This window comes from Symsagittifera roscoffensis, chromosome 1, assembly GCF_963678635.1.
Source record: "Symsagittifera roscoffensis chromosome 1, txSymRosc1.1, whole genome shotgun sequence".
NCBI classification, from domain to species: domain Eukaryota; kingdom Metazoa; phylum Xenacoelomorpha; order Acoela; family Convolutidae; genus Symsagittifera; species Symsagittifera roscoffensis.
In genome coordinates this window covers 40,964,049-40,979,063 of record NC_087062.1, presented here as the reverse complement: position 1 = coordinate 40,979,063, position 15,015 = coordinate 40,964,049, and the positions used below count along the sequence as shown (strand labels likewise).

At 37.1% G+C, this 15,015-nt stretch overlaps 2 protein-coding genes across 2 annotated transcripts in view; one reads left to right on the top strand and one right to left on the bottom strand.

Annotated features, from left to right (window-relative positions):
* Nucleotides 1–4,884: 4,884 nt before the first annotated feature.
* Nucleotides 4,885–13,697, bottom strand: LOC134844396 (uncharacterized). Its single transcript, XM_063861058.1, has 9 exons — nucleotides 13,038–13,697; nucleotides 12,321–12,746; nucleotides 11,908–12,145; nucleotides 11,296–11,551; nucleotides 10,433–10,688; nucleotides 9,474–10,158; nucleotides 8,923–9,212; nucleotides 8,206–8,637; nucleotides 4,885–5,831 (listed from the first exon to the last, which is right to left on the bottom strand). Exons 1-9 carry the CDS (start codon nucleotides 13,366–13,368, stop codon nucleotides 5,377–5,379), a joined length of 3,369 nt encoding a protein of 1,122 aa, XP_063717128.1. The 5' UTR covers nucleotides 13,369–13,697; the 3' UTR covers nucleotides 4,885–5,376.
* LOC134844386 (cytoplasmic dynein 2 heavy chain 1-like) overlaps nucleotides 4,893–15,015 on the top strand; it is a 495,494-nt gene continuing 485,371 nt past the window's right edge. Inside the window, exon 1 of the mRNA XM_063861048.1 lies at nucleotides 4,893–4,900. The gene's annotated coding sequence lies outside the window, so the exon portion shown is untranslated. The remainder of the gene's footprint in view (nucleotides 4,901–15,015) is intronic.

Genomic DNA, 15,015 nt, shown 5'->3' with positions numbered 1-15,015 from the left:
GAACAATTACAAATTTGCAATAATTGAATTTGAAAAAAATTACTGCCACAAATCGATCAAGATTTTTTTTGCAATTTTGGGAAAATTAGCATGACAGCTTTTAAGCATGTCAGAACGGAGCATATCGGCAGAAAGCGTAAGCAAATTTGTTAACGGGAAAATAGCCTAGTTCCAGATTACAAGTCATCCGCTGCCACAAGTAAAACAAAAAGTGCCAGCCTGAATTTTAATTCAAAAACTAATCAATTTTTGCCGTTCGGACAATCATAATGATTTCACTGAGCCAATAAAAACTTTAGTCAAAACTATTTTATATGAAAAAAAAAAATTATTTTTTAAAATATCGAAAGCGTAAAAATTATCTTACTGAAAATCAGATTTGGCAACTGCAAAGTGAACAAAACGATCGGTGATCATCAATTATACTCAGAGTTGCTCGAATTAGAAAAATTACCCCAGCTGAATTGAACAACAAACGAAATAACGCAACTACATTTTTCCGGAGTAGTACAATCGACCTGAAGTATTCAAAACAACACGAAGCAATTTTTGTCCTTCTAGCGATACAAAGAGAAATGACTAGGCAGAAAAAATATTATCCGAAATTGTTCCGGCCGAATAAAATGTATTATTCACAATTTATATAAGTCAGGGTTAGTAAACCTACAATACAGGAGTTAATCAACATTACTTGCAACTACAATGAAAATTGCTTATAACTATAACACAAATTAATTTGGAATGTCGCAACTGAGCCAAAAAAAACAAGCAGACAAGCGATAGTCTGAATACTAAGTATATATTCACCAAAAAAAACTTCAATTATATGCTAAAAACATGCTAAAACAGCGTCCGGCTGTGACTCGTTTTTGAACTCTCATGGGTCCAAAAGCAATAGCGTAAATTGTGGAGCAAGCGGCAAGGAGCCTGGAAAGTGTAATTGATCAATAAAGGAACAAATTCGACTTTCGACACTAGACAAACCTTGCCTTGTACGATAAAAGGAATTATCAAAAGTTTTTTTAGTTTTTCTCGAGTCGTATAAGCAAACAGCCTCAAAAAAACTCTAGGAGTCATTAACCGAGCGGCAATTAGGCCAGCAATACTGTTTTCATAAAAAAACAACAAGCTATAAAAGTTTGAAGGCGATTTTTTTAAAACCCCATGACTCTTAAATCACATAAATGCGTAGAAATTAGTTTTACTCAAAAACTATGCCTTATGAGGTGACTTAAACAATAAATAAAGCTGAAACCACTCATTAAAAAACGAAGACAGCAAATGATCAATAATCAGAAAAATTACGAACTAAATGGCTAATAATCAGAACAATTACGAAACCCAGAACAACTTTTAGTATATAGAACAAGGTATTTGAATACAAAAAAAACCTCATCTTCTGGCAATGGGAGCCAATGAAAAACCATTTCAGGTAATATCAATGCATTTGAGAAAAAAAAAGTTACCGCACGTGTTTCTTAGGTGTGTAAAAAAGTGTTGATAGGAAAAGTCTAGTTTTCGATTATACGACACTTGCTTTTGCAACTCTATTCACTAATTTGACCAAAAATTGAGATTTAATGCATGTAGTTTAGGCTCTAATCCATTTGAACCTTTCAAATTAATCAGAGATAATTTTTTAATCGATTTACCATCAGAGAACAATAATGTAGCATCAGATTGCAAAAAAACGACTGCAACTGAATCAAAAGTGTAACAAGCTAATCAAAAGAGCTGAATTAAAAGAGTGTCAAACACTTTTTCGTACGGCTGCAAAAATACAGGCCATTTCGGAAGGTATACTGTTGCACAGCCATTTGTAGATCCATTTATTTGTATTACCTAAACAAATTTTTGGCTCTGCTTGTTTTTCAGTACATTTATGTGTTCAACTTTTGCGAAAGAAAACTGAGCAAACATAGAGCTACAGAAAAGTCGAAGATGAGCCAAAAGTCAACGTTTTGATGACCCTTTCAATGATAGAATTAACTCAATTTGTTAAGATTTTATTGCGTAAAGTTTTTTTTTTCCACAGAGAAAGCTGAAACTCAATTGCATTTTCGAACTTACAGTCGATTTCGTTTTTCGTGACTTTTACCCTTTTGCTCTTCGATAGTTGAGTTTACCTCCCAATTAACAAAGGAAGTGTACTAAATTGAAAAAAAAAATAAATAAATTCAATTCCCAAAAAATAATAATTTTGAATTAACTTCAACGAATTTTTTTCAAAGAAAAGCGAAAAACCATCAGGACTATATATCAGAATCTTTATTATGTTCATCGAATTTTTAAAAAGATTTAGCCGACTACGTGACTCTGACCGCAGCTATCATCTGATATTAGATACCAGGCGCCTAATTAAGTGGATAATTACGTGCTACTAAATCACTCGCCAAAATTACTTGCACAGAAAATTTGAAATTTATGCTTTATTAAAGAAAATCAATTTAAAAAAGGAAGGCTGTCGTAAGTTTCAAAAAATCAGTTTTCCAGTAGTAAAGCAGGATATCATCGCTTAAATACAAGCCTTTTACCTATTATAAGTCAAAATTGCTCGATTTGCTCGCTCGACTCAAAACTAAACTGAAATCCATGGCAAACAGAGTTTCAAGAATCAATGAACGCAAGTTATCAGAAAAATAATACTATTTTTTGAAAAAATTTCAAAATTAGAAATTAAAGTTGATATTTTAAATGGCCTTAACGCTGCTTGAGCTTCCAGAACAATTTATGTTTGACCCATTTTTATAAAAACAAAAACCCAATTTGAGAAAACTGGATTAAAAATCATTTTTTTTGCAGGTTATTCTGATACTTTTATTTTTATTCCATTATCGAGATAAGAAGTTAATCACGTTTTTCGTGACTTTATGATTTTTGCGGTTGAATAGTCGAGTTTACGGTTCTTTTAATAGCAGAAATGAACCAAATGTTGGAAAAATCAAACGTCAATCCGCAAAAAAACTAAGCGCGAATAAACTTCAACGATGTTTCCTGAAAAAAAAAACTTATCAGGACTATATAGTCTTCATTATGTTCATCGACTTGTTTTTAAAAAAAATTGTACAGAAAGTTGAAATTAAGGCCAAATTAAAAACAAAACAGTTAAAGAGGAAGCGTTGTATTAAGTTGGAAGAAAAATGAAATTCACCGCTAAAATATAATCCTGTTTTCCCATTTTAAGACATAACGGCTCGCTTTCCTCGCTGGACTCAAAATTAGACTAAAAAATTCAATACAGCCAATATACAGTTGAAAAAAAGCCAATGAACGCAAGTAAACAGAAAAAAGATACTGACTTCTTTTCGAAAAAACTGCAACACTAGAATTTTCAATTGGAAAAATTTATGCCGGATCAAAAGGTAAAAGGTGAGAAAACTGGATCGAAAGGTGACGTTTTCGAAATAAGAAGTCGAGGCACGTTTTTTGTGATCTTCACATTTTTGCTGTTCAACAGTTGAAATTGCCTTCATTTTAGCAAAGAAATGAGGTGAACTTAAAAAAATCAAAATTGAGCGTAAACAAGTTTTAACGAATTTTCCTAAAAACCAAAAATCACGACTATATAAGAGGTTTCACTACGTCCATCGACTCTCAAATCTATCTCGTTTAACTCTTTGAATTTCCTGAGTTTGTTATGATGGACACAATTTCCATAAAAACAACCTAATTTGAGACCAATGAATCACTAGGAAAACATAGCATTCCGCAAAGAAATCTTAAAATTTATATCCATTTTTTAAACAAAAATTCAAATAATCCACTTTTCCTAATATGTAGCACAGAATGTTCCGACCATAGATAGTCTTTAGAAAACTAAGGTTTAGATATTTGGAAATTAGGCATAATTCAGATTGTAACCCTACACGCTCACGCCATAATAGTTCGAAATTAGACCAAAAATCAAAAAATTTCCAACCGCTTTTTTTTCTCGACACGAAAAAAATTTTTGGGAAATTTTAAAATTTTGTTCGAATCACGACTGAAAGGGCTTCAATATGATATATCACCTTACCCAATCCGATGATTGTTTGTGGTACCTGATTTTGCGTGGAAAACAAAAAGAAAAAAAACTAAAACACTCGAATACAAAATTCCTCCCCATTTTCAATGGACGGAACAATAAAATCAGAGGTCAAATCCCGAAATATAAAGTTTGAGCGTGAACAACCTGTCTTTTTCCTGAAAACAGAGGGGAAAATCAACATGACCTACATAAGTGTCTTCACTACGTTCATTGACTCTCAAATTCAAATCCTCTCTCTTCATTGCATCATTTTTTTTTCGTTCATATCAAGCGCTACAATTAGAATAACTTGAACAACAACGAATACATTGAAATATTTGAATTAGGAAGGTAACAACAATTGGCATACTAATTGAACAGGAAATAGACATTTAAATTCGAATAAATTATAAATATAGCACTTTGAGTGAGTGTGAAATTAAGTGAACAAAAAGCACGGAGAGAAATAGAGCAAGAAAGCACTTGATGTAGTGCATTTCAGTGAAGATGCGGATGATTGAATTGCGATGGGGTAAGACACATCTGGCTAAACATGGAACACACATGAAGAAGAACCTCTCTCTTTCTCTTTTTTAGATGAGAAAAATTAACTAAAAGTACGAAGAATTAACTAAGTCATTTTTTTTTAATTGTTGTAACACTTACCGAGTTTAGAATTTGTCAAAAATTTTCATTGGTGAGTCATTTAATGTTAGCGTGAATCATTTCATGATCAATAGTGCGCTAACTTTTTTTGCTTTTACATGAATTACTTTTTTCTCCAGCTCTTTCCAGTTAACCTCCCAACAATTAGAATCAAGTAATACCTTATCATCCAAGTTAGTATGTTTTAACCCTTAAATTGTGACAAGCATCCCTATAAACTTATTAAATGAAAAATTCCATACTTCATAGCCTTGCTTTCTCGGGGAGTTACAACAATTAACAAGCTAACCATGAAAAAGTTATCTATCTAAATTAGCAGCATAATTGCACAGCAGCTATATTGCACGTCTGACAGAAAAAAATAGAGATGAGACACAAAACACGGATGGCTACTTGAAAACAAGTAAGTAATGGCTAAGATTTTATGTAGAATGGTTTACAAAGCTTACATCCAGAATGATAAACAACAACACTTACATCATAAAAACACGACTAGCTTCGTTACTTTAGTTCGCCATCGTTATGAGTGACTGTGCTCGCGAGTATCGTAGCAAATAATTTAAAATATTGCTAAGAAGTAACTCATTAGAAGTATTTAAGTTTCATCAATCATCGGTTTTTCGAGATTCGGCTCAAGCTTCGATACATACTCGAGAAAACACCATTCATTGTATGTTCACCTGTCCAAGCAAGTTTGAGTTAGGTCAGTTCAACTTATCCCAACCTTTTTCTTCTCTAGTAACCTCGGTTCCCCAACGTGTATTTTGCTGATGCTGTGTATATTGCTGCTGTTGTGTATATGGTGGCTGCAGTTGTGTATCTAGTATGTTGGCTGTTGTTGTGTTGATATTTTGAGTGACCATCGCACTTGCACCTCCCAAGTCCAGGGAACCCATTCCGAAAGTGTCCAAAGCAGTGCCTGAGGCTTCTATGCTCACACTTGGAGTGGGACCTCCCAGTGACAGGTGGCGCTGGGAGTGAGAAGGGTGTGGCAGTACATTACTGTTAGTTGGGGTGGGTGAGTGCCCCTCTCCGCCTGATAAGTTTGGAGCAACACCCTGCTTAGAGTAGGCGTCGTTACACTGTGTAGATAAAGATATTGTCTGAGGCGGCTGCGGATGTCTATTTGCCTCCAAATCAGCACCCGATCCCACGTTTTCTAGGAAAATTTTTCAAATTAACTAGGAAACAGGTTGCACAGAAACGATCCCTTTCAATACTCACATTGAAATGGCAGATAATGCAAAATTGACCCTTTACCCTCGCTAATCATCAAAACAGAAACGAAGCAGAGCCACACACCATTTGCGGTTCAGAAAGAAAAAAATCAGAATATATAATGTTGAAAAACATCTAGGCCTTTTCGATATCTCAGAAACATAAGAAATCAAATCAGTCCAAGCAGTGGCTGGTCTAGGATGTTCAAAAAACATTTCAGATAATTGGTAGACTTTTTAGCAATACCAAATTGATTTTCAAGCTATCCCAAAACACTAATATATTTTGAATCAAGTTGCTTCGCAGCAAGCTTGAATGAAAGCAGCTAACAGACGTTCTGGAAAATGTCAATGAGCTTTAGGAGACCGAAAACTTTTTTAAACTCTTCGTCGCAAACTGCGGAGCTGAACTTAATTAATGTTCAATTACAATACTAGCTTCGCTATTGTTCAACAGGAATCTGAAAAACTCATGAAAACACAATTTAAAGTGAAAAATCAGCGAAGCTAAAAGTTTTGACAGTTAGTGAAAATTTATTGAAAAAATGCAGCAAAACCCAAAAGATATTTAGGAGCTAGTTCTACTGATCGATTTTCTTATTTCGCTTAGCTTCTGTATATAATTTAACTAACATAGCCAACAGGTAGTTGGAAAAGATTCAATAAACGAACGCAAGGAAACCAAAAAAAAACCCGACTTATTTTTTGAAAAGCAAAAAAATTCAATTTTCGAACTTGAAAACAGATCACAATAAAGCTATATGAATTTAAAGAGCAATGTATAATTGACACTTCTTTGATAAAAGTAACCCAATTTTAGAAAACTGGATCAATAAAAAGTTTTCTATTCCCCGAGAAATCTGAAAAACAAAATCCACTTTCGAACTAGAAGTCAATCACGCTTTTCGTGACCTTAAAGCTTTTGCTGTTCGATACTGGATTTTGTTTTTCTTTTTAACATAGCAAATGATCTATGCTTAAAAGAAAACCCCAAGTCAAACCACGAAAAATCAAATTTGAGCGTTTACTAACTTTATCGAATTTCCTGAAGAAAAAAAACCATCAAGACCTATATAAGATCCTTCACTACGTTCATTGACTCTTAAAAACAACTTTAAAGACAAAATAAAAAACTCAAATACTTTTTTTCAAAGTTTTTCCAAATTGAAGACAAACTGAAATATCCTATCTTAAAAAATTCGAAAAAGTTTTCACAATGTCGTCAAATGGCCAAACTTTTTTAAAAATACATTTCAGACCAAAACTTGATGAAACTGAGCTCCATTTTGATGACACCCAGTTATATCTTATTCTGCGTTCTACTACCTACAATAGTTTTCATTAAAAATGAGTCTTCTGAGTTGTTTTTGTTTTCTGAAATTTTTCTTCAATTTAGAAACTCTTCAGTTAAATCATAATGGTCGGAAAGTTCTAAGCAGCTTATTATCCTTGTTTCTTATAAAACTTTTTGCTTTTAAGGTCCGATTTGAAAAATGGTCCCAGGCATGTGGTTAAACAAGGCTATTTGAATTTCGAGAACAATTCATGAATGACATTTTTTTGATACAAATAAGTTAATTTGAGAAAACTCGATCAATAGATAAATTTTTATTCGGCTGTGAAAATTAAAATCCACATTTCAAGTTAGAAGTCAATCACATTTTTTTTATTACATTTTCATTTTTGCTGTTCGATAAAGCATAACAATTACATTTTTGCTGGTCGATTTTTCGTTTTCGATAGAGCCTTCCCTTAAACTAAGGAAATGAACAGAACATTAAAAACATAGGAAACAGACCTTTGAAAAAGAGTCAATGAACGCAAGAGAACAAAAAATACTGAATGTTTTCTGAAATAATTTCAAACATCAACTTTCGAATTTCAAAAAGAACTAGATGCCCTTAAAGCTCTTTGAATTTCTAAAAAATTAGTGAAGGCACTTTTTTGATAAAAAATTAACCCAATTTGAGACAATAAGTTCTGGATCAATCAGTAAAATTTTTATATTTCGCTGGGAAATCTTAAAATTACACCCCTCTTTCGAAACTAGAAGTCAATTACGTTTTTAGTGACCTTAACACTTTTATGTTCGCTAATGGAGTTTGCCTTCCTTTCAACTGAACTGAACTTAACTTAAAAAGAAATCAAAAGTCAAACCGCGAAAAAGTAAATTTGACCCTCAACAAACTTTAACGAAGATTCCGGCAAAAAAATCATTACGACCTTTATAAGTCTTCACTCAATTTATCGATTCTTAAAAATTCCTATGCAAACTTTTGAAGCTTTTTTTACAATTAAAACTCTTGGAGTGCTGACCGTGGCTTAGGAGATGTGACATGAAGGGGAAGGGAACACACGAGTAGGGATGTGAGTGCAACGACGGTAGACGCACGAAGGGATCCATACCGCCCATGTTATCACTATTACCCTCATCTAGAAACGCAAATGAGGGAGAGGGCGATGTCGACTGCGAATGATGTGAACTAAGAAGAAGCTGTGAATCACTGCTTCCCATTCCCAGGGATCCTGATACGCCCACAGATGAGAGACATTGCTGATCTAGACTGAAGGATGTTCTCTTCCAGGGTATCAGACTGGGTGCCATGGCTTCCGCGGTCTGTCCCCTGAGGGGATCCCCGGAGTGGCTCTGGTGGTGATGCAGGGGTCTCATAATAGCCTCCTGTTCCCCACTGGTTGTTCGGTGGACTGGGATGTCACTGTAACGTCTTTCGCTGATTGCAGAAGGAGCTGAAACACTACTAACTCTCTTTATCTTAATTCGCATTTATTTCTCACAACATAAAAGTAATACATTGACAAAATTTTTTACCAGGAGGCTATTTTTGAAAGAACTTAGGATAGAAAGAAAAACTTGATAGGCATCGTATGACCAAAACTGTCGATTTACGACATAACACATGGAGAGAGTTTATTATTCTACGGGCAGTATTCATGATTTATCCCCACTTGCTTAACGAAGTTCCAGGATGCGCTGGTTCGTAAATAAACCAAATTAATAATACAATCAATCACCTTCTAGCTTGGCCATTTCGTTCCAGTGATGTATTGGGTACTCGAACTTCCCCCTTCCACTGTTCCTCTGTCCATGCTGTTGGTGTGTTGCAGGGGTCAAATGTAAAGCCATGCTCTGTCGACTGTCTTTCTCCTCGTGAGGGCTGAGCCACCTTCCCCCACCAGGGGAAAGGGGGTTGTGTGGATGGTTAGTCTGTTGGTGGGGTTGGTGTTGGGTAGGTACGACGTTGAATGAGGTCTGACTTCGGGAGCAACCTGACAGGTGGTCGTTACTGCCTCCTTCTGAGGGACTGCACACACATGACGTAAGAAGTGTTACAATTGCCAGGCAACAACTCTCTTTTTACCCATCTGATTTACAGACTATGTTTCATCTATAATTTTTTGTGACTAACTTTTTTTTTTAAAACTCAATATATCTATAATTACATGTAAAATTTTGGAGGTACATTCCTTGGTTAAATACAATCGAAGCAACTTCTCTCTTGAACCACAGAAAAAAAGCGTAGACCCGAAAAAATTATTTCCAGTAAAATCATTTTTTTTCTCACCTGGAGCAAGATATGCTCTGGAAAGAACTTCCAGGTGGACTAAGAAAATGAGAAGAATGACTGCCACTCTGTTGCAACCTTCCTCGTTCCCTCTCTCCCTCCGCTGCCCTCCATGCTGTTGTATTTGTATTATGACGAGTTCCACTAGCTGAAAAGAAATGACCTGACGGTGCCCGCAACATCCGATCAGAGCCCGGAGCGAAAGGTGTCCTGCCTCGGCTGTGGGCGCTGTATTCGGATCCTGATAAAGACTCGCTGCTGCCCCCGCGACTCAGGGCACCCGAGCGATCCTGAGGAAGGGACAATTGACCAAAACCTCCGACCACTTTGCAGAAAGTGGCAGTTGAAGGTGAAGATGGAGGCTGTTGGATGGAAGAGAACCCAAATGCACTCGGCGACACACAACGTGAATTTGCAGCACTTTTTGAGAAAGGATCCGTCAAAGCAGTTACCACATTGGAACCGGGCGCTGGAGTTGAGGTGTAGCTCCTGCTGATGCAGCTCCTCGCGTCTAGTTTGATAGAAGCCCCTGTCCCACCAATTATTCGATTGCCTTGTGCATGCGAATGTCGCTGTGGAGGCGTGTAGCCCCCAGCTAGAGATTCGGTGATGGCGGCTGACCTGGAGTTGATAAATAGTTGTCGTTTTTCCTCAATTCTCTTGCGTCTCTTCGACCCATTGCCCCCTAAATCACAGTAAACAGATAATGGATTTCTTAATCAAATTGCATAAAGTCTAGTTAAAAAATTTGACAGAAAGTAAGTAGTTAATTTAACACAATAGAACAACTAAGGACGAGTATCAATAATTTACCACGAATATCAAATTCAACGTTAGCAATTCAATTTTAATTTTGCCCATGATTGGGTTGTCCAAACTAGCAAATAACTTACTCGTGTCTAGATTATTACTAATTAACATTTCGGAATAATCCTCAGTTACCACCCTTTTCTTCACACCTGCTGATTGGGAGGAAGCATGACTAGATGTTTTCCTTGTTTGATCCAGTTCTTGTACCAGCAATTCTGCGATTGGTCCTGGTGGAACCTGGGCGGATGGAGAGACTTGTTGGTTCTGAGGATGTGCCGGCGTCATGGTCTCTCTAAGTGCCTGGTTGATCAGCTGTTGTTGCTCCACTGCACGGTGTACACTGTCCCCATTTTCGAATTCAATCACGGCAGTGCATGTGTCTTCTTGATAGGCGACCTCGCAAGACTAAATGAAAGAAATAGTAGAAAAAAAAACAGAGTTTACTTTTTTTATAATGGCTGAAGTCAGGTTTTTCCGACTTAAGGCGACTTCATTAAGCAGAAAAAAAAACATCTAATTTAAAAAAAAACTGAATAACTTAAAATTATTTTTCAAAAACTTAAATTTTGCTGACTAGCCACGGTCAATCTCTTCTCTATTACACTTGGAAACCATGAACATTCATTTGAAAATTCAACATACAGGCAATGTAATCATCTATGAAAAAGAGGAAACAACGGACTTTTTTCTCGAAAACTTATCAGATAAATCATAATTTCAGATAGTTTAGGACATAAAATTACCCTCACTGCTTTTTTGTTGACTAAAAGTTAAACACAAAAATGAAAAACGTGTGTAAGTAGAAGGATAAGTCAAATCGCAGACATTCTCAACATATATCTGACGGACAGATATGCCGATTGTTGGCCGAAATGATTCAGTGATTTTGTTGGACAAGTTGTTCCTGATCAAACTTGGAAAAAAACTTTGTTCCGATTTGATAACGATGAGCTTTTCAAAATGAAATATCTGAATCATGTGATCTGAACTGAACTCGAAGAGATTCAATTACCTGTATGTGGCGCCTGATTTCGCTGGGCAGAGGCTTGTCGGGACGCAATATCCGGATGCTGGCCATCTCTCCACACGATGCGAACAACTGACCCACTGAGGCTATGCTGCTGACCATCGAAGGAGGTGGGGGCAGGTTGAATACAACCACTGTCCTATTACTACGACCGCCCTCGAAGTCTGGCAACGGATGAGTCCGTTTAACCTTGGTCCGCTCTCGGTTCATCAAAAACGAGTCGGGTCGAAGATTCTGGATGCTATAAATAGCAAATAATTTAATATGACAGCGAAAACGTGGCCAAGGCTAATGCTATTTAGACAATCTTCCCTTTGACATGAATTTTGAGAATGAGTTGATGGAGCCAATTGTGCATATCATTAAATTGTCATAGTAAGCCCCTAAAAACGCAGAGCAATCTCGGATACCAAATTTATGGTGTTCCAATGAACAAGGTTTACAATCTTTTCCTAGAGCAGTTGAAGTTTTGTAACAGCTGTTGACTGGAACATTTAGGACCTGGTGTTAGATAGCCGCAATTGCACCATTTTTTTTGGCAAAAATCCCTAATATAATGCTCCAGTGCCATACCAACCATATATGCGTATTATCTACCTGTAAGCCAGAGTTCGCCAGTCCTTTGTGAGTGTCTTGATACGCTTAAAACTAGTGATGAGTTTGAGGTTTACGAATCCGTCCTTGTTCTTGAGCACATGTTTGCGCAGAAACGCATCTTTAACTAGGTTCTCGTCACTGAAAAGGAGTTGCATCTGCTCAATCAGTCTTCTTTGCAGATCCTGGCTAGGAGCAGTCCACTCATCATCAGAGAACAGACCTCCCATAGGACCGCCGCCTGTGAAAAAATACAACTCATAAAATTTACACGAAAGTCAAGAAAACTCTCCCTGTTTCCATGGACGACTTTTCCATTAGACATTTTCCAACTACTTACATTCGCTTCAAATGAGCTTAACAAATAATTAAAAACGAAGTTGTTACAAAAACTGAAGAAATAAGTCATGACTAACTATTGGAGTGTTGCTCAGTGCATGATGACATCGCACTAGCCAAATCAAAAGCGGATCCACCCCTGCTACTACTTGCCCCACTTTGAAAAGACGACCTTGCAGCCCCAAGAGTTGATGGGGATGTCGGGGGTCCTCCGCTGGAGCAAATTGGGCTGCTATTGAAGAACGATTGAGTATGTAGATGGCCAGATGGCTGTGATTGAGATGATAAATCGGGGGCTGAGTCAAGACTCGACAGTCTGCTACTGCTCGTATGCTTATCTTGCATGTCTGCTAAGTCGGTGTCTTCATACATCTCTACGTCGACCCTCGGAAGAGGAGATCTCTCCCCTTTCAGTCCCATTCCAATGGACCCCATAGCCACACCTGGTCCTCCGCCACAATCGCCCGCAACATCCCGCCACACATTCCCATGTCCAAGTGATGCTAAAAACTTCAGCTTATCATTCGCACAAAAGGTTGAAACAAGTTTTTCTGTTTTTGAGAATTGAACATCCGAACATGTTATGCACCTTTTGGATACAAAAACAACTGTTGATTTATGCATTAAATATAACATTGACGTGTTGCCTATAAATTGACAGTTCAAGGTCATAAGAGAAATTTCCTTGTTTTTAGAGTATCTGGTCAAAATCAAAACACTCAAAAATTCAAGCACATGAAACTCAGATATAGAGACGAAGTGGTTAGATTGATTTATTTTGACATTGAACTTACTGGACTCTGAGTTGTGATTCTCTTCCAGGCTCCTAGTGGTTCTCCCAGTCAGCTGCGAATGGGGGTGATGGGGCGGAGAAACACCTGAAGGGGTAGCAGCAAATGCCTCTTGAAAGAAGTCCGCGCCCGGTCCCCCTCGACTGGGCGTTGCACGTGGATTGTAATGTTGTTGCTGGTTTTGACGAGGGGTGTGGTGGTGAGGCGAAGGTGGTGTGGTGTTTGTCCCACTGAAGGATCTCGGGGACGAGGGGGCGGGTGAGGGGGAGGGGGATTGGACTCTCCAGCTGCCTGACCCAGACACACTTAGAGGACACCCGCTGTCAGAGGACATAGGATAGTTTCGTCCCTCCCAAGACTACGCCGTATAAATTGAGTGGGAGCATTTAATCATCGATATTCTTCCGCGTGGCGAATTTGCAACCAATTAAATGCGTCGTCATTGCACTTTTTACACCTGAGAGAGACTCAAAACTGGTAACGGCGCATATTCTGAATTGCCAAAGAAGCCAGATGAACCAATTGGTAATCATAAGTTCGACTTTGATCAATGAGTGTCTGTATCAGGATGGTCTTGAGAACAACCACGCGCCCTTAGTGGCAGAACTAACTGATATCAATATTTTACGAGCTCATTCGACACTGAAAATAGCGGGCAGTTTTTTACATTTTTGAACATGAGGCTAATGTATGGAATAGGGATTTAAAACTTGAAATATTGTAAAACCAATTATATTTGAGTTGCTTTACTTATACACATCATGGTGACCAAGTGCGGATCTTGGAATTTTGCTAAATGTAGTAAACGGGATTCCTTAAGAAATCGATAATTTTCTAGACGGCCTATCAACTTATCTAATCTTAGCTCATAAATTAGAAAATTAAAAACTCAGACTGGGACAGCTTGCTGAATAATCTTCTGGAATACGAATCGTGACTGAAAGGGCTGGACTTATATGCCGCACCAAAAAACATAGGAGCGTTAACATTACAAGGCTAAACTGTATTTTGTGAAATCTATGCGGATTCCGCAACAGGTCGAAAACAGATATGTCGTGACATTGTTATCTTTCTCTGATCTTCTTGGCTGTTTTGGAGTCCACCATCAAATAGCTGAAACACTGTATCGCTCAAAATTGCTCCAAAAAATCCAATAAATTATGAGGAACACGAAAAATAAGTAATTTTAAGTGTTAAGTAAAACTACACTGGCCGAATCCGTAACTGTAAGGGGCATCTGCACATTGTAAGCAGAATCCGCATTTTGTTTGCACATTCCAGTAGCATATATACTTGTCTTGAAATCACATTTTTGAATTAAATCTATTATTTGTGGGTCACCAGCCAGATGTCCAACAATTGACTATCAGCAGTTCACAATTAATGCCAACAGTTTGAAGTCACCAGCTAATTCTGAATTACTGAAAAAGTGAGCACCTTTCCTATCTCAGACACTCAATGAATGAAAAAAAAATGAAGTAAGCTAATTCATAGTTTATAGGTAAATTTCATTTCAATTAGACTTCATCGCAATATCTTCAAATTAGTGCGAGATTAAAATATTTCCAGCAATATTCTTATTCTAATCCGAATGGTAATCCAAAGTTTAATGAATTCGGAGATAGGAAATTCAAGATTAAGTCCAGAACAGTTTGAATTGGTAATCTTGTATGCTGATAATGCAACTTAATTAAGACAGATTATAGAGATTAACAGAACTTTGAGGTCAAAATTTAGAGATTAACAGAACATCCCAAATACCGCCACTGGCCCTCATCCCAACAACCTCATCTTAAATACTGCCTCATCCTAAAAACCGCCAATTGAAATAACCTAGTAGTCACATATATAGTTACGAATCGTCCTAAAACCGCCAGTGGTTATAGACACATAAAAAACATACATAGTACAAGGTCACACTAAAAACCCGCTAATCCTAAATAATGATTTTGCTTATTCGGTTTTAAAGCGACGTTTTTCC

Excerpts from the sequence above, each read along its gene's own strand:
- LOC134844396 (XM_063861058.1), bottom strand. The coding sequence starts at position 13,368 with ATGTCCTCTGACAGCGGGTGTCCTCTAAGTGTGTCTGGGTCAGGCAGC. Across the intron at positions 11,552-11,907 it reads TGGCGAACTCTGGCTTACAG|CATCCAGAATCTTCGACCCG; the intron begins GTAGATAATACG and ends TGCTATTTATAG. Across the intron at positions 8,638-8,922 it reads CGAAATGGCCAAGCTAGAAG|CTCCTTCTGCAATCAGCGAA; the intron begins GTGATTGATTGT and ends GTAGTGTTTCAG.